Below are 23,409 nucleotides of genomic sequence, written 5' to 3'. Positions count from 1 at the left end.
GGCCAAAAAGTAAGAAATGGAATTAATAAAACCTGAAATAATACTTATAAAAAAAAAACCTTAAAGGGGTAGTTCACCTTCATATTTTTGGTTTTTAAATTATTTAGCTTTTTGGTTAGCAACTCTCCAGTCTGGCATTTCAGCTGCTGTCTGCTTGCTAGGTACTTATTTGCCTTAGCAACCAGGCAGTGGCTTGAAAGACAAACAGGAAATAGAATAGAGGAGGGCCAAAATAGAAAGATAAGTAATAAAAAGTAACAATTGCAATAAAATGACAGACTCACAGAGCAATTGTTTCTTGGCTGCCATGGTCAGTGACCCCCATTTGAAAGCTGGAAAGAAAAAGAAGGCAAATAATTTGAAAACTATAAAAATGAAAACCAATTAAAAAGTTGCTGAGAATTTCCCATTCTATAAATACTAAATGTTACCTGACGGGTAACCCACCCTTTTAACCTCTAGAGATTTATGAATGTTATGGTTTTCAAGTGAGTGTCTAAAATTAATATTCGGGGTCCTGTGTCCTCCCATAAGTAGTTTCTGCCCCCACCCATCTAATAAGATCAGAAGCTGCTTATATACAAATAGGGAAAGGACTGTTGCATAATGGCTTTCTTCACCTCTTGTATCGGTTATTGGTTGCTTTATATGTTACTCTGTATGTCTAATGTATGAAACCCACTTATTGTACAGCGCTGCGGAATATGTTGGCGCTTTATAAATAAATGTTAATAATAATAGTGCTATACAATCACTCTCCTTTTGTCTTCCCTTCCAGGTGGCTGAAAATCTACTAGCCTTTTGCTTCCTTTCCTTCCTGGATAAATCAATGAGTATCGAGTTTCCCGATATGTTGTCAGAAATCATCAGCAATCAGATACCAAAATATTCATCTGGAAATATAAAAAAACTGTTATTTCATCAAAAGTGACTGCCTTAATGGAACATATATATCTATAAGTATAAAAAAAAGTTGCCTTAAGGAAAGAAAAAAGTAAAAAAAAAATATATAGCTTTTAATGTATAAAAAAAGAGAGCCTAAAGAAATCAGCTGTTCTTATTGTCCTTGCAACGGTGTTCCTTTTGTAATTATGCACTACAGTTCTTGTGGTTTACAGAGGGCCAAGTTTTAAACTATGGGAAATTCCTCATTTCAGCAATGAGATGGAGCGAATAAGAGGGGGTTGAATAAGAGTCTGCATTGTGAACATTCTGCTCGTAATTCTTGCATTGGGATGAGTTTCTTTTGCTGAATCTATTTTTTTTCCTTTAAAGTGTTTTGTTTTGTTTTTTAGGTGACATTAAGGGGGAATAGTTATGAATTCAGTTTTTTTTTTTTAAATGTTATTTATAAAGCAAATCTTATTCCAAGCGTTCTTTTTAGCTCCACCTAGAGATGTTGCTTTTTTGCTTTACACAGTCCCAGCAGCAACAGCCGTGTCTTAGGGCGGACAGGGTGAGAGTCAAAGCTTGGAAACCATAAGAATTTTTTATATTCATTATAATGACAAAAGGTCTTGGATTTTCTTTGTAAATAACCTGTTAAAAATAAAAGAAGTCATAGTTCCCCTTTAGAAAGGTTTAATGCATGTAACCAGAGGAAAGTTTACAAGCGTCTATCAGAAAAGGGAAGTTGTGCCTTTTTAGGTTGGATCTAGCAATCCTCTCAATATTTTACAACAAACTGGCTTGTTCCTTTTTTTCTTACATTTTAGGATTTTTTTTGTTTTGTTTTTGTGGTTTTTTTTTTTTTTTTGTATTTTTACAACAACTATTGTACAGATATGGCCTTAGGGGAATTTGTTTGCAGACAGGGGCAGCTTTGAGCTTTCCTAACACATTTATAAAAATAGTCAGTAACATAAAAACAAAAAGAGACAAAAAAAAAAATAAACTCAAACACTTTCTCTCATCCACAGTCAGGTATTCACGGAGGATGTGATTTCCTTTTCTGCCTCTTCCTCTCTAAGAGTCTTTATCTGCCTCCTCTACCATTCTTGCTTAGCACACTCAGCTACTTGTCCAAATGGAAGACACATGCCTACCATGATTATTTGCTGCATATTTGGATCCGCTCCTGGCACAGGTACCCACACTAGTGCTTGTCCCTGTGTGTAGGTGTCTGCTATCCATCTTGGCTTTAAAATAGCTAAGCCTATACTGACTAGTACACCATACCGAAGTAATAGATCCTGGCGACTACACACGCCAGAAACATGCTTTCTGTACCAGTTTCACCAGTGCCATAAGACAGAATGCTATTTTAGAAGCTGCTGTAGCCATTTCAATAGCCTACAGAATGTATATGTCTTTTATTAACAAAAAAAAGTATTTAAAAGAAAAAAAAAAAACTATACATAATTGTTTTTGCCAGCCATTCACTTTAAAGATTTTTTAATCAGATTTTTTTAACTTTATCAGGGTCACTACAAAGCCACTGTACGCAGGGTTATTAAGACAGAAACATATATATATAGAAATCTATATAGAGAAATTTATATAAAAGTTCATTTTCGGGAAAGGAGAAACCTTTTCAAGCTGTGTTGCTAAACTAACCTATTTATAGTTTTCCACAATGTATGCCATATTGGTATAATTGGAAATGGGACAGAATATGAAAGGGCTACTGCAGCTTGAGGTAACAGTGTGTAATAACTGTTAAATGCTTTATATTATATATTAGAATCGTTATAATAAGGAAGGCTTAAGCACTTTCTATTGGGTTGTTTTATTCGATGCGCAGAGCTAAACCGCCATTTGCATTAGCTGTACTGAAATCCTTGTAACGTTCCCGCGTGACAGTGTCAATTCTAATAAGTGACTATCTGTTCTGTCGTGTACCTCCTCACTAGTAACTGGACTGTAAGCACTTGGCCAGTTTTTCAAAATGTCTGTGTTTTTCCCCTCCCTGCACCCTAAGAAGGTAAAGCCATCCTGAGAAATGTCAGGCCTGTTTGGCCGCGATAAGAGCATCATGGTGCAAAAACCCATGAATCTGTAGAGTTGGAATGAGTGACGTGAAATCTGTTTATTTGTATACCCAACTCAGTGAAATTCCACAAGGAGAAAAGCAGGTTTTGTTTTGTTTTTTTAAGGCAAAAATGAGAAATTCTATACTTTTTATAGCTTTCATAAGCAGGAAATATTCATATGTTTTGTTCACAATGATCGAAAAAGCCTTTCAGATTTGTATCATTTCTTGTGTAAAACAAATCACTACATTTGTGGAGTTTTATTTTCCCTCTTTTCTGTAAAGCAATTGGACTGTAACTCAACATTTTCCAAAACTCATTGGCGCCTCTGCAAAGAGGTGGATACAAGAATGTTACCTGCTCTTTGGCATAGTGTTAGCCTCCCACACCCATCTCCTGTTGTGCCTTCAAGTGCCTCTCTTGTACAAAGCAATGGCAGCTTCTAGAGCAGTAGTGACAATGATCATCTACAGAATACCTGTCATCTACATGTGAGGGGGTGATCCTCAAAGCAATGTATTTGTATTTAAGGAAAGTATTAATACATTAGATAGAGAAACCTTTGTCCATCAGTAATATGCATCTGCAGACTTCTTTACCGCTTTTGGAATCTATTACAAACTCTTTTTATCGCAGTTGCTGTGACATTTTTTTCCACTTTCTTGTAAACCAGCCTTTATATTGTGAGCCCACACGCACTGTGCAGTGATGAGAAAACATTACACAACTTTAAAAAAACCATTTAATTGTATTGTGGGGTTCATTTACTAAAGAATGGGGAGATTTCTAAGCTTATGTTTAGCTTTGGTCATATCTTATGGTACAGTCTTTGTACTATGTTGTTGTTATCCCTTAGGCTTCAGTAAATCCCAGATTTTTTTGTGTACATTTTTGTATAGTGAATTCTTATTTCTGTATATAGATTGAAGCATAGAGTGGCTAACCCCAGTCCTCAAGTGCCAATAAACCCCACCCATAATATTTTGCATACAGCTAACATTGCCTACAAAATAATAAAACCATGGAGTGGTCTTGGTTCTGTATCAAGTACAGAATGAAATAATAAAGCCATGAAGTGATATATCTGTGTAGAAACAACATGATGTATAAACCACGCTTGAGGACCATTGTTGTCTGTTTCTGATTTAAGCACTTACTGTGTTTGGTTACCAGTTGCTCATAATACGAATGTGGCCTGGCGTCTATTGGTGATATCCATATCTCTGTACAACTTTGTTTATTTTATAGTTTTAGTCGCTAGTCATTGTTGCAGGATATGTATTTAACATTTGTGGTCATAATGTCTGTAGGGCTTGCTTTTAAATTTGCAACCCAAAAATGTGAGCGTGTAAAAGGTTGATCTGTGTAATTCTAGGTGTGAATATATTGATTACTTTGAAGCCCTTAATGAAATGCTTACGGCTGTTTATTCTTGTTTAGGGCAGCTGCCAATGTAAAGATTATCCCAAATTGCTTCATATAATGAGCTTTAAGTACCATATATTCTGTTCAACAGCAAACAGAAAAATCCAGATTTGCTCTACAAAAGTGAATTTGTATTTTCTGTTTTTTTCCCTCATCTCAATTTGTTTTTCTGGTTGTTAATTAAACCTACCCATCAAAGTACACTTCATTACAGCCCATAGCTAAAAAACACAACAAAAAGAAACACCTGTTGCCACATGTATGGCAAGCAAAGCAAATCAGAAAGTCTTCTTCGGAATAAATTAATTCAGAACATCATAATGCTAGTACTGGTTTTAACTTAAGTATTCCTGATACAACCTACATTATGTTTGCACTACAGAAATATTGTATTCACTAATCTGCAGCTCTTAGATCTGACCTACCCAGCAAAGTGGCACACTAAGTGGGTTTTCCAGGATCGGAGGCAGTTACAGAAGAAGTTTGTAGTCTCTAAATACAATAAAAAATCTTTTGTTTCTAATTGCTGTTAGACCCTTAGTTCATGATACTAATTAAACATGCTTGGATGCTTACCACTTATGTCATACTTTTAGATCACCCAGATATAAATCACTGCAATCTAGACATCTACATCTCCTTATTGGGAAGCTGAACGGAACAGGTTGTTATCATGGATGACTTTGGATCATGGATTTTTTTAAAAATAAATTAAAGGGAAAATATACCTCTTGCCTTTTTGATATGAGCTCAACTAGCTGGGCTTGTAAAGGAAAGTCACATAAACTCTGACCTTTGAAATAATTCAATGTATTTATTTTTTTTAATACAGATTAATTACAGATTTGCCCAGATTCTCTGCAAGAGGGGTGGCATTATACAGTAAATCTAAGGTGGGCACTGGGCAGGGAATGGTTTCCTTTCAATCTGTAGAATCAGGTATGTGTGTGCAAAAACATACATTCATATTTCTTTTTGGAAGGCCAAGTAAATGAGCTCATGTTGAAAAGAGAGGCATATTTTCCCTTTAGGTAGGCATGCTTGCTTATATCGGGATATCTCTGATTATTGGTTTACTGTGTTTTCATCCTTAGCACATGGCAGTCTTGCACTTGGTAAATATTGTTTACACATGGCTCAAGTGAATATATGAGTGGGTGGGATTGCAAATTAAGGGACTTTAATCTTTTTGTTTTGTACATCTAATTTATGGAAGCCCCAAAATGAACTCACTGCTTCTAGATAAACCCTTTCCTGACTTTAGGAGAACCACTTTGGGAAGATGTGGGATTTCAAATCTGATTAACTGTATGCTAACACATCCCTTCACATCCCCCCCTTATTAAGACAGAAAAGCAAAACCTGAATGAATTAGCCCATTTCTGCCAGTAGTATGATGGTACTTTCCAGCAAATCTAGATCATTGCGTTAAAACATTTCTTCTAACTCTCTAGAAAACTGCAGTAGCACTTACTGTGTTGGCCATCTCTTAGCAGATACAAGATATACATATTTGAATTATGAAATATATATATAGATATATACACATATAGTAACGTTTATTTTAGGTATGATAGAAAGTTATATATGAAAAAGATAAAAGCATGAGCATTTTAGGAAGTTAAGTGTGATTTAATATATTTTTATATTTTATTTTTCTCAATGTGGGGATAAACTGAATGAAAAGAAAATTTTAGAAAGGCCGCTGCCGCTCTTTTAACTACACAATGTAATTATTGACTGTATTATAGCTTGTATAGTGTATAATAAAAAGGGTGGGAGTTGGGCTATTGGACTTTTTTTGTTTTGTTTTTTCAAACCTACTAGATTAGTGACAAATGGGCTTTTTTTTTTTGTCATTATTGTTTTTGGAAGGTTACCTGCTTTTATATTGTGCCATCCCAACGTGTCAGAATCCAGAATTCTATATTAGCCTGAGAGAAGAAAAAAAGCATGGCTTGAGGTTCAGTTTGTATTCAACTAGAAAACCCACAGCGCCATAAATATTACTCTGAATGAGCCAAATTGTCTCTTCCTCGTCCAATAATCTCTCCTCACAACAAAAGATGGGGTGTCAGAAACCTGCTTTGGATATTTCCTCCCTGTGAATCTAGGAATGTTATTCTGTTTCTGTTCTAAACAAACACTGAACATGATTAAAAACAGACAAATAAACTGGCTTCTATTTTGTTGTGAAATTTCAATGATCCATTATTTTTTTCTACCCAACATATTGTGTACATTTATTAGACTGATCCATCTTAACACAAGCTCCACCCCTCAGACTTCCCATATCCCATATGTGTAAGTGTAACAGCATAGTAAGAGCACTGCACAACTTCACAGCTTCCATGTTATCTTACCTTGCCCTTCCTTTATAGAATTGAGAACGAAAATCCCTTAACAAAAAATAAGAATCCAAATTCTAATCTGGCCATTAATTATAGCAATTTTGATGCACAATGCATGCATTACATTTGTGCAAAGGAAAACCTGGGCACATCATGCATATTTATTACTTTTATTGCTTTCCCCCATAAGTTGTCTTGTAATACTCTGCCCGGAGAGTCATAGGGAATGTAACCCAAAGAGCACATAGTAGGGACAGTCTTATACATTCTCCATAAATATCAGAAAGGGCCAGACCCCTCTTCCTGTGACCGCTCTAGATATATACTGCTAATTTGGAAATTACATTTTTAGGTAAATAATTGAAAACATGTGTAGTCATAAGACATATGCCTGATAAATCAGTAGTATGTACCTTTCATAGTGCATTATGCAGAAAATAAATTGAGAAGCCCTTACACTAGATCTTTCTGCTCCCCTTTGTGAATATATTCTAGCAACTGATGGGAGTGATTTGCAGTTGTGTAGTACATACGTACAACCAGGGCAGTGGGAACATGGGATCCCAGTAAAACACCCCAAGATATGGATTACTCAATCTGAAATAAATATAGTTTAAACATTTTGAATGTTTCGTCTTTATATTATGGGTTCTAGGGGTTGTCAACATCTTGGCTGATTCAGAAAAGAGGGAAACAGCCTTAAAAGGGCTTTAAAAGAAGGTAATTAAAACACGTTTTCTTTAGCCTTTAAACATAGATTTATATGAATAGAAGATACTTGTCCAAGTTCAACCTTGTGGCCCAAGTAAATACTACCCAAACTTTAGTTAATCCAGAACGTATCCAGATTACTTCCTGGGGGAAAAAAACTCATTCCTCATACTTAAAGGGCAACCGATCCGATCCCGGCATTAGATATACAACTAGAGAAACATTATTTATGAATAAGAAGACATTGCACCTATAAAGGTGTGCTTGGGAGCTTAAACCAGTAAATCAGCCTTACAGTATTATCCTGCCCTGGACCAAATATTTTGTTAAAAGCCATAGCACTTATGAATGTGAAATTAGAGGTCTAGTACACAGCACTAATGAATCAGGTTATTTCTGTTCTGTGGCTACTTGTCAGCACATTATTGTTATTACCCTTTATACATCCCCCTATTCGAACTTAAAAAAGTCCTATTCACTCACACACTGTGTTCAGTTTGATCAGGAACCCATTAACTTCCCTGTATGTCTTCTTGTTTACTTTGTGAAGATCCTCACACAATACCTATAAAGTCGCATTGCTTTACGGGAATGAGTGTTGGTTGGCGCTGCTCTTTGTAGACGGGGTAAATAAAACCATGGCATGTTTTAGAATGCTGTTCCTCAGCTTGTTTCATAGCTACAGATATTCTCAAAGCATGGGGAATGCTCTCTGCCCGCACTTTTGCTTGATTATTACGGACTTGATTATTTTCACTCAACCAAAAGTAAAAGTGATACCTGGCTTTGTAAGGATTGATATTCTAGGGGTTACTACACCTGTTTGGAATGGTGTGACTTTATTTGACATTTTTCCATGTGTTCTCTGTGTCTCTGATGTTTAATTGGAAGTGGGAATTATTCTAAAAAGAAAAAAAAAAATTATGGAGGATTAGGTAGTGAAAAATGTGAATAACGTATAGGAAACACTGTTGTGAATAGCAATTACTCATGCTCATATTATATGTGCCATTTTTGCACTAAAATTGGTCTGCAATAACTTGTTCCTCAAAATTCTGAAAAAGTAATCATGCAGGGGCTTTTTGTTTTAAGCCATCGTTGGGTGTTGTGCTTGAGAGTTGTGTGTGGGTTAATTAACAGCAAGCTAACGTTACTGCATCATATAATGGGAGCCTTATGCCTTCACTAATATATAAAGATTCCCAAAGTCATCACAGCACAACGCAAACTGTATTTGCTAAACTGGTATCTTTTGCCATGTTTTATTATAAATGAGTACATTCAGAAAATGTGGTTGGACAAAAGGCACAATGAGGCTTATTAATGACCGACACTGCCATAGGTAGGATAGTGAGTTGTATAAGTACCAGCTTTATTCGCTTCATATTATTAAAGCAGACCAATATGGTAACCTACATTTCTACATAACAAGATTGGTATATATTAGCAAAGTGTTCATGACATAGGATGCCTACAGCCAAGAGAACAGCACTGCAGAACTGAGCCTTTTGTCAAACTGATGGCCAATCAAAACCAGTTTAGCTCTGACTTGCATTATCCATCGCCAAGCTGGATCAGCATTTCACTCTCAGTATAGATGATCCTCTGCTCCACTTGCTCTTGGTTGTTGGAGTTTATGTTTTTTTTTTTAAATTTACATGGATCTATGCTTCTATATAGCTGCACCTTGCTATATATAAATATCACCTTCCCTGGCATTTGGGCCATTGTCTATGAAGATGGTACATGACCTTGACCATAACCATGAATTTTGTTCTCCAGTTGGAATTTCCAGTTGTTACAGTCTGTTTGTGTGAAGACATCTCAAAGTCGTGTTTAATTCTCTTAAATTGTCTAGATTTTTTTTTCATTCAAAATGTGTACTTCTTTACAAATATCCCCATAAAGAGCAAAAGAATCTGATGTCCAAATGAGAGTAAAATCAGCGATTTTTCAAAATTTTCTATGCCATTCATTGTAAACCCTGTAAAAAGAAAAAGCAACAGTAACTCCTTCATGGAAATGTGTTTTTCTTTTTATTAATGCTAAATTACATTTCTGTCGTAATGTCTTTTCATTTATTTTGTGGGATGCTGAATGATAAAGTCTCTTCTTGTGTGAAGCCGTTGAGCTTATTTTCTCTTCACTTGATGTTCAGGTAAAACCCAGTGACATTTTTACAGTGGTTGCGGTAAATGTGAGACATTTCCTGCAACTCTAAATAAATGAAATCACAATAAAAGAAATGCTTTTTTCATTAAACTGTTAATGTTCCTTGTGGGTTTTTTTCCTATTGGCTGTACACACACAAGTCTCGTGGCCTAACTAGGGGCTAATTACCCGACAGATGCAAATAAAGTCAGTAGTTATATGGCCCTCCCATGCCGAGAGAGTTTGTGTAATGTGGTTTGGCCAGTAAGCAAATACACCGTGATGCACTTGACTCACTAGTTCGCTGCAGAGGGAATGTCCTGGAGAGCCCGTATCCAAAGGGTGAAGACACATGAAGCTACTTGTCGAGGCTACTAAAACAGACAATGCTGATCGTTTAGTGATAATTGTCTCTGTGTGCTTAGCAGAGGCAATTCTCAGTATTGTCTATGGCAGGGTATTTTCTGGTCTTTAGTAGCCGGGACAAGTAGCTGCTAGTAACTAGCTCTGTATGCAGAAGATTCTAGGCACAAAAATTAGCCCTTAGGCTGATGGCACAAGAGGTGGGAAAGTGCCTGAATCTGTGCCTTCTGCCTCCCATTGAGTTCAGTTGGCACTGCAAAAACTGGTAGTTCTAAGGCCAAAACCACACATTTAGGGCATTTTTTAGGCCAAGAACTGACTAACAGCATTATGCAGTTTCCATTGAAATCCACAGGAGGCAGGTTTTCAGTGGATTACTGCTGGTTAATATACAGCTTTCCCCTTATCTTAATGGAGAGAAAAGTGTTTTTTCATCAGACTGACACCAATAAATTAAGTTTTAATTATATGGAAAAAGTAATAAAAGATAAAGATCAAATTCTGCCTCTGTCTGACTGTTTCCATACACACACAGTGAATATTTTGAGGACCAGGAGCCACATCATTACACACTTCAGGACAGCATGAACTACATGGAGCCAGAACCACACAGACTGACAATTAGGCCGTTTTTTGTGATGCAGTCTCCAAGCTCATCATATTCATGATCCAGTCTGTGAATGTAAGTTGTTTATATAGCCAATCACTATATTTGTGTTTGGTCAACATATCTCTGGGAGGAGTTAACGGCTCCTGTGCATCTTTGACTTTAGAAACTTCATCACTGTGCTTGGCCCATGAATATTGTCTGTATCAGAAATTCACATTCAAGCATAGGAAAACCACTTAGATTTCTGGACCCCACTTAATCTAGACTTTATCTCATCTACCAGCTGAAGTCCAAGTCACCTACCTCTCCTGCATATACTGCAACAAAAGTAGATGTCCATCAAGGTGCCTAATTGGGCAGAGATTGGACTTTGCTCAGCTGGAGGGCTTCCAATGTGTCCTGCATGTTATCATTTTTAATTACCTCGGGAGTAATTATTTTTGGTTCAAAGGGTCATTTTTTCTTCAAAAAATTATGGTGCCATAATGCTAATCTATCTTTGATTTATTGTGAGAATAAAGTAATCAACCCACTTGGAAAAGAGATATATATAGAGAGAGAGTGTGTAATCTCCCAAGTTGCTACTAGTCTCCCCCTTCTCAATCATTTCCATAAAGGGACAGGATACAATGGTACATTAAAGTGTAACTACAGCAGACAGATTACTAAAAAAGAATCAGGTGCCATTCAACCGTAATGTATGCACAAAGGGCATAAACTAGGTCATTGCTGCCCAAATGCCCCCCTCTATGTGGGCCCCATCCATCCGGCTACTGTGGCTGCTTGCCTTTGTGTAAGAATTAAAAGGTATCTATGTTGAAATTAACTGGCCCCTGCATTGTTCACACCTCAGATTCAGGCTGTAAATACCAGTGTCATTTATACCTGTTAGCCCCTCCATTGTTCTCACCTCTGATCTATGCTGCCTGTGTGCCATACCTACCTGAACAAGACCACTGCATGGGAAACTGGGAGAACCAGACCAGACTGAGGAGTGGAGATGGATATACACCGAGTGATGGGGTACTGCAAGCTACTTATTGAGCAAGAACAAGTAAATTGTGGCTCTCCCATGCATCTAATAAGAACATATAAGCTGTTGTAAGTGGTTTTGTGATATCCCTTTGAGGTTTTTTTAGAGGAAACAAAGGGGGCAGGGATGGTACCTACTGAAAGATAACCCTAAATAGAGTGCTGACATTCTAGCTTTTCCTTAGATATGCACAGCTCTACTTTTATGTGTAACATTGCAGATCCCAGTAAAGAATAAACATAAGACTTTGGGGTTTTTGGTTGAACAGTCTCTAGACCTGGAGAAATAATTAGTTATCTTGTAAAGAGATACAAACCTTGCACAGGTCCAAATTGTTTTTTTACTAAATATATCCAGACCCCAAGACTAGTACTGAGCTCCTGGTGTGGGCACAAAGACATCAGCGTTTCTGCGCCAGTACGGGCCCCACAATACATCAGTCTGGCCCTGCTGTGCCTCACAATCAGTGCAGCCAGTCTCACTCGTTTAGTTTGGGGCAAAATATACAAAACTGTTGTTTCCCGGTACAAACGCTATAAACTAAAGCAGTTAGTTCTGTCTTGTTTCACTTTGGGACTGGGGCACATAGCACAGATTAGATATAGGCTCAGGAGACAGCACTAACCGTGGCAGATTTATGTTTCATTAATGTTCAGCTCTGTGTTAAGTCTGCTGATTCACAAAGATGCATTTAATGTAAGCACAAAGGGCAGTGCTCAAATGAAATATTCATCCTGCAGCATTACTTCTGCCTCCTGAGCCTATACACAACCTCCATAAGGCAGCGTAATGTGTTCCCTTTGGAATATAATTTACACTTTCCCTTTAACAGTAATATTCTGCATCTGAAGGACAACTATCTAGTAACTATGTGTTATATCTCCAGGTAGCAGTTCTACCAGTGACCTACTGGCCTATTTGGACATTGTACTTCTGGCAAAGGGAAGTCCAAACCATAGCACAGGGTGTGTCAGCCCTCAACAAACCTTACCTTTACTTAACATGCACACCCAGAGCCTGCCTGTCCCTGGATTCTTTTGGCTTCTTTACTTGACAGTATAGCTTTCATTTCTACAGCCATTGCAAGCATAAAGACCATCCCTCTCTATCTGACATTTTACATCAAACTATGAATGTATTAAAGCTGTTATTTTTATATTTTTATTACTTGAATGCTCTAGTCAACTTGGTCCTGTCTTGGCAGTTACCTCTTGGCAGGGGACACAACAGAGGCTCTAGTGGGAGAAACCAAAGTACCCCGTTTATAATGCATTTTCCTAAAAGGACTGGGAGCAAAGCTACAGTTGCATCTAGAAGTGACCCTTATTGCAAGCCACAAGATGGCACAATACCAAGGTTCTTCTACACAGAAGCTTGATCCTTCTCTACACAATGGTTTATCTCACCACTGGCTTGTGTGAATAACATCTCTGATTTACTACCACGGCTAATAGAATCAGAATGTTAGCACTCTGGCCTCATTTTGGTTTTTAATTCGTCTGGGCTATTTTGCTTTAAAGGAGAAGGACAGGTAAAAACTAAGTAAGCTTTATCAGAAAGGTCTATGTAAATACAGCCATAAGCACTTACAGTAATGCTGCACTGAGTCCTCTATCAAAAGAAACACAGTATGTCCTGTCTCTTTTTTGTAAATATGATGTTCCAGTGTCTGACTTCCTCTCTCAGAAACATCCTTAATTCATTGGGCCAGAGTCTGTGCAGTTCTCTCTTCTCTCCCCTCTCCCCGCCCACTAGAACGCTAAGAACTCCCTCCCCCCTCTCTTAGGAATGTGATCTCAACTATAACGGTTAGAGGCTGCAGGAAGGAAGCCACTTAAAATGGCAGCTGCTATCTTAAGCAAACAGAGAAAGCTCCTAAAGCTGTTTACTCAGGTATGGTAATTGTTTCTGCGGAATAAATTTATTGTTCTAGGAGGCACTAATGTGGCAAATCTATTGGCAGTAAAATGCTAAAATGACTTTCTTTCTCCTTTAATAAGCTCCAAAGAAACCACCTCTAGACCCTTCCTAATGCAATATCTTTAGCAACTCAAGAACCTTTTGGAGATATTCATAATATGAGGAGTTCAGTATCATTGCTGTAAAGAATGTCCCAGGCCCCGGTCTCTGCCCATTGTCTTGTTAATTATAGGAGGGGAATGACCTAAAATCTAGCAGTGATTTCCTCCTGTATTATTGTATGTTCTGCTTGTCTGGAGAATCTCTGCTACAGGGACACAAAGTGAAAACTGAAAACACAATCTTGCTGTTTTTGTAGCTATTCAGATATTATTTGTAATGATCAAAAGATCATCTTTGTCATGTTTAAATATGCTTGTGCTTAGTAAACATCGCTTGCTGACAGTAATCCTGACCAAGAACTTTCACACAGTTGGCTCTTTGGTCCTTTGCCTTGAAATAGAAAACACTCGGCTATTTCTGAGCATTTCCTCTACTTGCGGAACCATTTCAGTCGTATGTTGCCATTTCTGGTGAACTTTCCTAAGACCTGTATTTACATTACTGAATGAGGGGGGAAAGTTTATTTTCACTTGCAGACATAAAGGTTCTTTTATGAAGGGGTAGATACAATGATGACACCCTAATGGTGGGGGGGGGGAGTTGCCCCATTAATGCTTCATATACTTTGCACCCACCCCTAGAGCAGTGCAAGAGTGTTGTGCTCCATTTTGCCAATTGGGTCTCTATTAGCTCATCCTGCACAAGAATTGTAAAGGAGCACCACCTTAAGCATATGTACATGGATCTGAATGGGCTTTTTTCAACAGACACCAACTCCATCTGGCACCTAATAAATATCATATTAGCAAATATGGGACCTGTTACCCAGAAAGTTTGGGGCCTGGGGTTTTTCTGGATAAGGGGCCTTACTTTAATTTGGAAAATAATAGGACTATTGTGTCTCCAACAAGGATTAATTACATCTTAGGATAAGGTACAAGGTACTGCTTTATTATTACACAGAAAAAGGAAATCATTTAAAAAATCTTAATTATTTGATTCAAATGGAGTCTATGGGAGATGGCCTTTCCATTATTTAGCTTGAATTCAACTTAACTTAAATTTGAATACATTTGTCACTTGGTTTCTGTCAACCTGAAATTGATATGCCATTCTGTTGCTTTGGTCATTGATGCTTAACAACAAGATTTGTTGCTTCATTCATGCCTCTGTCAGGGTGCTAGGGTCAGGGTCAGGGTGCTAGGGTCAGGGTGCTGGGGTCAGAGTCAGGGTGCTAGGGTTAGGGTGCTAGGGTCAGGGTGCTGGGGTCAGGGTCAGGGTCAGGGTGCTAGGGTTAGGGTGTTAGGGTCAGGGTGCTAGGGTCAAGGTGCTAGGCTCAGGGTGCTAGAGTCAGGGTCAGGGTGCTAGGGTAAGGGTGCTAGGGTCAGGGTGCTAGGGTCAAGGTGCTAGGCTCAGGGTGCTAGAGTCAGGGTCAGGGTGCTAGGGTAAGGGTGCTAGGGTCAGGGTGCTGGGGTCAGGGTTCATGAAAGCAAAAGATGAAAGGTGAATCCCATAAAGAGGCCAGTTTGCTAAACTCTGAAACTTCTCTGCACCAATCTTAAAAAAGGGATACTTGAGGTGTAAAAATAGAAAATAAATATAGTGAGGCAGGACATCATTAAGAAACTGAGACAGAGGTTAAATATTAGCAGAATATAAGGAGGCATGTAAGTACAGGATGTATGTATGTATATGCACTGTTGCAAGTCACTACAATAGCTTTGTTCATGCAGCTCTGTAGGGCATTATAAGAACAAGGCAGAGCCTGTGTTTCCCTACCGTCGTATTGATTCAGTTATGTTATTCCATGTGTACAGGTGTGTTGGCTTTAGGCTTAGTTATTACAATAATATATGGAATAGAGGGAGCAGCTGCTTGGCTAACTGCAGAATCAGCTCCAGACACCTATGGGCTTATTTATCAATTTTTGACTTTGTTTTTCTAAGTTGAATAAACTGTCATGTCGAATGCTGGCTTATTTATAAGGAAAACTTGTGTGAATAAGAAAACTCAAATACCTCGAATTGTGTGTTCGAAAAAAAACTCAAATATCTCTGGTTTCTGGGATTCTTACATCTATATACCAGACATATGAGTTTTTGAAACATAATTTGAATTCAAGGTTTCTTTCCTTTTTTAATGACTTAAATATCTTCATCATGAGTTAGCTCCACCCCTTTGACCCCAGATAGCAGACCCTCCCCTGTCAAAATCTTTTAAGCCTTCCCACTTTGTTTTTTTTTTTGTTTTGTTTCTGCCTTGGACTTTATTGCCTTTGCAGTAAAGTACATTTTTTAAGGATCTGTCAAGGACTCACTGAGAAGGTGGCCTTTAGGGGGGGCTTTATGGTGTTCCTGGCAAAGTCAGGATCCTTTGGACTCCACTGATTCACTGTATTGCATTTGTATATCATGTGTCGATAGATCAATCCTACCTACCTATAGAGCCTTACTCTACACTGTGCCTTACTCCTGTGTTATCCTCAAAAGCCTCTCAGATAGGGATTCTACCTGATTGTCTGGTTGCTTTTCCCTGCACTCTGCTTGTTTTGGGGACATCATGCCCAGCTTGCTTCACTGAAGGGAGTATTTCTAATAGTACTTTCCCTTTATATCAGTGCTGTCCAACTTCTGTTGTACCGAGGGCCGGAATTTTTCCAACCTACGTGGTGGAGGGCCGATAATGGAAGCCAGTTTTGACCACTCCCCTTTTTGAAACTGCACCCACTTGAAACCACACCCATGTTATCACATGACCATACCCATATTAATGGTTGTAGTACAGCAAAAACCTGCCATACTCTGCCTGCCCTACCCTGCCTGTGTGTGCCATACTCTGCCTTCCCTACCCTGCCTGTGTGCCATACTTGGCTGGTTTGTGCCATACTTGGCCTGTGTGTGCCATACTCTGCCTGCCCTACCCTGCCTGTGTTTGCCATACTCTGCCTTCCCTACCCTGCCTGCGTGTGCCATACTTTCACTGTGTTTGCCATTCTTGACTGGTTTGTGCCATACTTGGCCTGTGTGTGCCATACTCTGCCTGCGTGTGCCATACTCTGCCTTCCCTACCCTGCCTGTGTGTGCCATACTCTGCTTGCCCTATGATGCCTGTGTATATGGCACACACAGGCAGCCTACTGTGACACAATGCTGGCACTGCTCCAACAGTCTGCACAATAACTATATATTAAAAAACTTTAATTGCAGTACCACCTCAGTATATGTTCTTTTTGTAGTGTGCAGGGTGTATTTGTGGGTTTCTACTGCTCCTGAGGTGTGAACAGGGGAACAATGTGGGTGATTACAGCCTGAGCCTGAGGTGTGAACACTGCAGGGGGTGAACAATGCAGAGATTAAAAGGTGTGAAAAACACAGGGGATTACATATTTAAACAATACAGGGGGGGTTACAGCCTGAATCTGAGGTGAGAACCATGCAGGGGGCCAGTTAATCACAGTACTGATACCATTTAAAGCTTACACAAGAGTAAACCATCAAAGCAGCCAGACAGGTGGGGGGCCACACAGAGGGGGGTCGCGGGCCGCCAGTTGGACAGCACTGCTTTATATAATTTGTTCTCTGCATTTGTGAAACTCTTGAGTATTTTTTTTTTTAATCTACTAGAACCCAAATGCTGGTTTCCCATTGGGGAATGTTCCTTCCTCACACATCATGGTAATGAAAGGAGCATTAAGCTTTTGATGCATCTCAGTTCTGGGAACTTCTGTTATTATTCCTGATGGTTGGGCATCTTGTTTTGATGTTCATTTTCCTTCTTTCTTCATGAAAAGCAGTCGAGCGAAAAAGTTGGCTTTTTGTTGGACTTCTCTCTCTACTGCGCGTGGGCAAAGACTGAAGAAGGAAAACTCACCCACATACACCCCAGCCAGTACAGTTTTCTCCTAACAGGAGCACTGGCTGGGGGTTACAGGTAAGTGATTACAATCACTGGGGTGCCTAAAATTTGGCACCCCCCAATGATGTAGCCTTTCCTTTAAGGTTCTGGTTCCCACAGGTCTCAATCAGCTAATTGCCCTATTCTGCATGGAAGTTTTGGGAGTCAAGGTATGGAAGTTAGGTATGGCTTACTATAGAAAAACCTCAGATTCGGAGTCTGTTATAGTATATTATATAATATATATATATATAGTATGTAATATTGGCTGAGATATCAGGTTTCTTCCTAAACTTAGATGGAGTATGTCACAAATGAGCCTGTAGTATTTGATTCTATTTAGCTTTCTAATTTGCATTATTGTGACCAATCTGTTGGCAATAAAATGCCTCGGTAGCTTTCCTTCTCATTTTAACTTTTTGATCGGGGAGGGTTTCTGTCTGGGGTCGAAGAGGCGGAGCTAACCCATGCGTAACTGACATGGAACGTGGTCAGGAAAATGCGATGTAAGTTTCCCTTTTCTCAGCTGCGACCAACACTCATGGGCTGTGAATCACTGACAAATTCAGCTCGTTGTAATTGGCTGGTTCCATCATGAGCCAACAGTTTGCATGATTTTATTATTTGCAGTAGGAGCAAAGTCAGGCTGAGAAAGCTTTATAGCCTTCAAAAACTACGAAAAATGATTATGAATCCTTAATATTTTCAGTGTAGTTTATCTACATTTTCTCTTTGAGCAGAACTGAGTTTTAGTGACTTGTTTCCCCTAACAACACTGTAATTGTCTTGAGAGAACTGTATGCAGTGAAGCCAGAGATACTGTATTCAACCAAACAAGACAATTGCTCACAGATGTTACTGTACACGAGTACATCAGACTGTAAACATGTTTTTGTTCATTTAAGGGACTACCATTTACATTATTGTGCTTGTGTTCTTGTACAAATACAACCCCCCCCCACTAGAGAATATCATTTTGTTACTAATTATAAACCAGTCGTGTAAAGGCTCAACATTCAGTCATGAAGATTACAGGCCTTCTTGCTCTTACAAATGTTGTTGAGCATATTAGTAAATATAAAGCAGGGAAGAAATGTCACAGTCGAATGTGGCCAGTGTATTTACCAGTCTATATAGCTGCTGGTTATTAAGGGAGCCATGTAATGCCAGATATCGACTTTCAGAAGTATATTAAGAAAGTACAATTACAGAGCACTGTCATTTTACAAGTCATTACAGAGATAAACATGTTCAGCTTAGAAAACCACCACCAAAAAATAATCATTGTAACTGAACACATTTAGTTATGAGCGTAATACAAGATAATGTGCCTGTCCAGCCTCCTACATTCAACTGTTATATGATACATTTAGAACAAAGGATGTTGCAGTAGGAAGATCCTCTATCGTAAGAACATGCAGACAAGTGACCCCTGCAACATATCACTAGCAAATCAGCATTTCTTAATTCCTTTGATGTGCTTGATAGCCTTGAATATTATGCTTGTTCAAGAAATCAGCCCAACCACTTATATAGGCGTTAATAGAATCTGCCATCACAACATTAAAGCCTTCACCTTGAAGAACCACATATTCTGCTTCAACTAAAAATTCAGTTTCTCTAGTTTAAAGGGTTGGACTCTAGTGTGTTGAACTTTTCTAAGAGAAAAAAGATCCCCCAATCTGTCTATAATGTCCTATAATGTACTTGTATAGATTAATTATGTTCCCTTTTTCTACATCCAATAACCCCATCTTTGACAAGGACTGGAGCCCAAAATTGCACTGCATACTCAAGGTGATGTCTTACAAGGGACCTACAGTATAAGGAGGACATGTCAAAATAGGATTCTGGGAACAAATTCCTTTAGTCTCTTAGAAAAGTCCCATTTACATGGGCTTGTCCCATTTACAGTTTACAGTATAAGGAGGCAAAATGGTGTTAATGCCCTTTTTTTTGCAAGACAGTACTTTATTTGCGTTATTAGCCACTGAACGACACTGCCTGGAGCTGCACAGCTTGTTTTCCACATAAATCCCCAGATCCTTCTCAATTAAGGATCCCCCCAACACACTACCATTTAGTGTATAACTAAAATTTCTATTATTTATACAAAAGTGCTGTGTTTAACAACATTAAACCTCTTTTTACAGTTTGCTGCCAAGTTTTTCAAATTAATCAAATCCATCCTGCATGGAACTTATAGTTTTGCACAATTTAGTATCGTCAGCAAAAATAGAAACAGTACTTTGTATGCCCACCTCCAGGTCATTAATAAACAAGTTAAAAAGCAAAGGACCAAGGACTGACCCCTGCGGTACTCCACTAACCACACTGGTCCAATTAGAAAATGTTCCATTTACCACCACTCTTTGTACTCTATCCTTCAGCCAGTTCTCTATCCAATTACAAATATGATGTTCTAGGCCAATATTCCTTAATTTGATCATTAACCTTCTGTGAGGTACTGTATCAAACACTTTAGCAAAGTCCAAGTAGATGACATCAACTGCCATTCCAGCATCGAGGTTCCTACTCACCTCCTCATATAAGGCAATTTAGTTAGGCTGGCCAGATTTCTTATGTAAAAAAAAATATGCTGGCACAAACTCATAGTATTCCAGCCAAGGTACTCATAGTATTGTGATTTACAATACATTGCAAATCACAATACTATGAGTACCTTGGCTGGAATTGAACCTGGGACCAAGGCACCTTTACTTTTAATTACTGATAAAGATGGTCACTTCCCATCAACCCAACACTCAGTACAATTCCAGGCAATATTAAATAGAATTTGTATAGCTCCCTGAATCTCTACAGAGACCCTGAATTTGTATTTTTTTCTCACCATTCATTTTAGTCAAGATAGGCTCAGCTTTAATCAATAAGTCCAAGTGTTAATCATGGAAGCAGTTTTATGTCTCTGCTCTGGGTACTTGTACTTCAAGTAAAGTAGAATTTAATCAAGAACTGGTTAAAGTGTGCGTAAAGTGGAATAAGCTTCTACAAAATCAATGGCTAAAATAAAAGCTTTTATAAATCTTCCTCAAATAGCAAATGATTTGAACCATCCTAATTATATCCTTTTTGCTGATTAATGTGGATAGCTGCTGATTTGGGTTTTCAGTCTGGGCAAATTGATAACTATGTCTGACTGAAGTAATACAGGAACTTTAATTCATTGTAACCCATTGAGCTAACATGAACCTAAACCCTGTTCAAGTCACAAAAACCAGTCTTTATTTTAATAAGTGACTTGCAGTTTAATATTTGTGGCCAGAATTCCTGCTTCACTCAGGGCTTCTGTCCAGCAGTTGATATCCCATGAGCCCATCTCTTATAATAAAGTAGAAAAGCATGAGAATTAGGGCATCTCACGTCTAAAGTCAGAAAAATCCTTTGGAAGTAGAGGCTTTTACACTTGTGTATTATAATAAATAATATACCCGCTCTTGTAAACTATGAGAATATTGAAAGTCACCTCGGAGATCCACGCCCTGTATAATAGCACTCAGCCTTCTGCCTCCTCCTCTGTGACTTATAATATCCTTATATTTTACAATTGGGGGTACATTAGTCATTATATACTGTACTTTGCTGCATTCGTTGGGAAATAAATAGCAGCAAAACCATCCTTACATGGCTGTATAAGAATGCAGTTTGTAATACATGCTCTCACTGGACATCAGACAAGACTGTAGCACATAAATGGACAGTTTGATATTACAAAACAAATATGAATAAAAGAGTTGAGAATGATTTTATTAGTTGGCCTTCCTGCAACTCCCATTGGATGTCAGCGCCAGTGGAATCCTCTGTCTCATTAAAAAAAAGGCTGTATTTTAACAGCTGCATGCAAGATGTTAATGAAAGTATAGAGCAAAGACATATAACAGCATGTTGCCACTATGCCATGGTATGTAATCCATTCCCATGGAAAACATTAGTATAGGGGAAACAGTCAGCAGCTGTCGAAGCCGAGGAGGAATCCGTTGATGTTGGTAGGGGAGAAATGGCACCTCAGTCCGAAGGTTAGGCAAGGCCACATGTCTTTGTGTTTTGTGGTTTGCTGTTTGTTTCCACTAATGAAGAGTAGGAGAGAACAGAGTCAGGAATCGGATATCTAGCGAACTTGTTTCACCCCTGCCTTTTAACTCTGCTGATTTATTTTATTATGAACCGTAGAACTCCAGAGACAAATGATCCTGCAGTCAATGCCAAGAATATACTGCCACTTATATACAAATTATGGGATTTCACAGTAAAATATATTTAGAACCTGCAAACCTTAGGCAAGAGGAGTTTATTTAATGTACTTACATCTGAGAACATGATTCTTGCAGAACCTTTGTTGAGGTATAGACATAAGGAATCACTTAAAATGGACAAAGCAGGGTGCAGAGTATAACAAAATGGGTTGTCCGTAATACAATGGCACTCAGGGCTACAAACGGGATAAACCCTTAATTCAAATTTTTATTGCGGTAGATGCTTGATAAAGGGGTTATTTTGCCCCAAAACGTTGCACTACCGCAATAAAAATTTGAATTAAGGATTTATCCCGTTTGTAGCCCTGAGTGCCATTGTATTACGGACAATATTGTATTTTTGGAGGGTGCCAATCCCTCTGGCAGTGAGCACCGGGCGTCTGTTTCTTCTGGAGAATTAAGGGTGTGCGAGGAAGGTCTTTGCTGTAGGCTATAACAAAATGGGTGCCATCCGCCATGTTTTTGTACTTTGCACCCTGCCCTTCAAGCTAAACAAATTTACGCTGGTCTTTGCACTCCAAAATGCAGTATAGGGACCTGCCCCCCTGAATGCATTCCCCCTGTGTGGGCAGCACTGTGTTCATGGTGGAAGAGGGGGAGGTACATAGTCTCTCAGTGAGTACTTAGGGTGTACTTTTGCACCCCTTAGTGCTCTTGAATTTCTGCCCTAGGTCATTGCAAATGGCAGAAATAATGAAGCTCCTCCATCCATATAGTCTATATTCAGTGCAGAGCCAGATTACATGGCTGCAGTTGCATCTTGGGAACTTTGCTAAGAAGAACCAATGGCTTATTTAACCTTAAGTTTGTTTCTAATGGCACCGTGAGCTCAGTGCCAGAATTCTTATTAAAGCCATAACTCAGGACTGGCCACAACCTGCAATTGCAATGGAATCCAGGGCTTATGCACCTTTGCTGTCTCTGTGCCGCTTGGGTTAATGACACAGTCACATCCTGAGTGGTTTTATGACACAATGGCATCCTGGGCTGATTCCCAATAATGTTTGCTGAATGTATTTTCAGTGGGTATTTCTGTAATGCAAATGGTCTTTGCTTGACCTGTGTGGCCAACGAGCAGACAAGTTTTTGAAGTAATAGGGAATAAGTTCTTTTCATTTACAAGAAACATCCTGCAAGCGGTACGTGGTGTAATGAGTGGCGCCCGTTGCACAATGTTTGTTTTAGGAAGTCTTTAGGTTTCCCAGCGAAACATTTCTGAATGACTGAGAGGTATATTTCTAGTGGTTTTTGGCTGATATTCTTACTATATTACTAACCATGTTTTTCCAGAAAAAAAAATGTGAAATGAGTGATTTATGTGCACCCAGTTTATATTTGTGCATTACATCGGTTAGCACGCTGAATCGAAACCAAACAAGCAGGGGCTTTTTAATATACAGTGGCTTAAAGCCTTTTTGACTTCAGATGTGGATGTTGATGAAATATTTCCCTGGTTGTAAAACATTATTTGTTTTTATATAGTCATATATTTGTGTGCGATGGAATAAACCATTGTGAGTCATTTCCTGTGCACTATGGAGCAATGAGCAGCAAGGAATACAAACTGCCTGTGTGTCTGGGAGACTTACCTGGGTACCAGTCCTGG

At 38.7% G+C, this 23,409-nt stretch overlaps 1 protein-coding gene across 1 annotated transcript in view; it reads left to right on the top strand.

Annotated features, from left to right (window-relative positions):
- The window catches only part of nr3c1 (nuclear receptor subfamily 3 group C member 1), a 110,899-nt gene extending 101,171 nt beyond the window's left edge, over positions 1-9,728 (top strand). The window contains 1 exon segment of the mRNA NM_001016967.3: positions 779-9,728. Within this exon segment, the coding sequence (NP_001016967.1) occupies positions 779-931 (153 nt within the window). The 3' untranslated portion in view covers positions 932-9,728.
- The last annotated feature ends 13,681 nt before the right edge of the window (positions 9,729-23,409 follow it).

This window comes from Xenopus tropicalis, chromosome 3 (genome assembly GCF_000004195.4).
Source record: "Xenopus tropicalis strain Nigerian chromosome 3, UCB_Xtro_10.0, whole genome shotgun sequence".
NCBI lineage: Eukaryota > Metazoa > Chordata > Amphibia > Anura > Pipidae > Xenopus > Xenopus tropicalis.
Note: the sequence above shows the minus strand (reverse complement) of the source record. Positions and strands in the feature narration are given on the sequence as shown.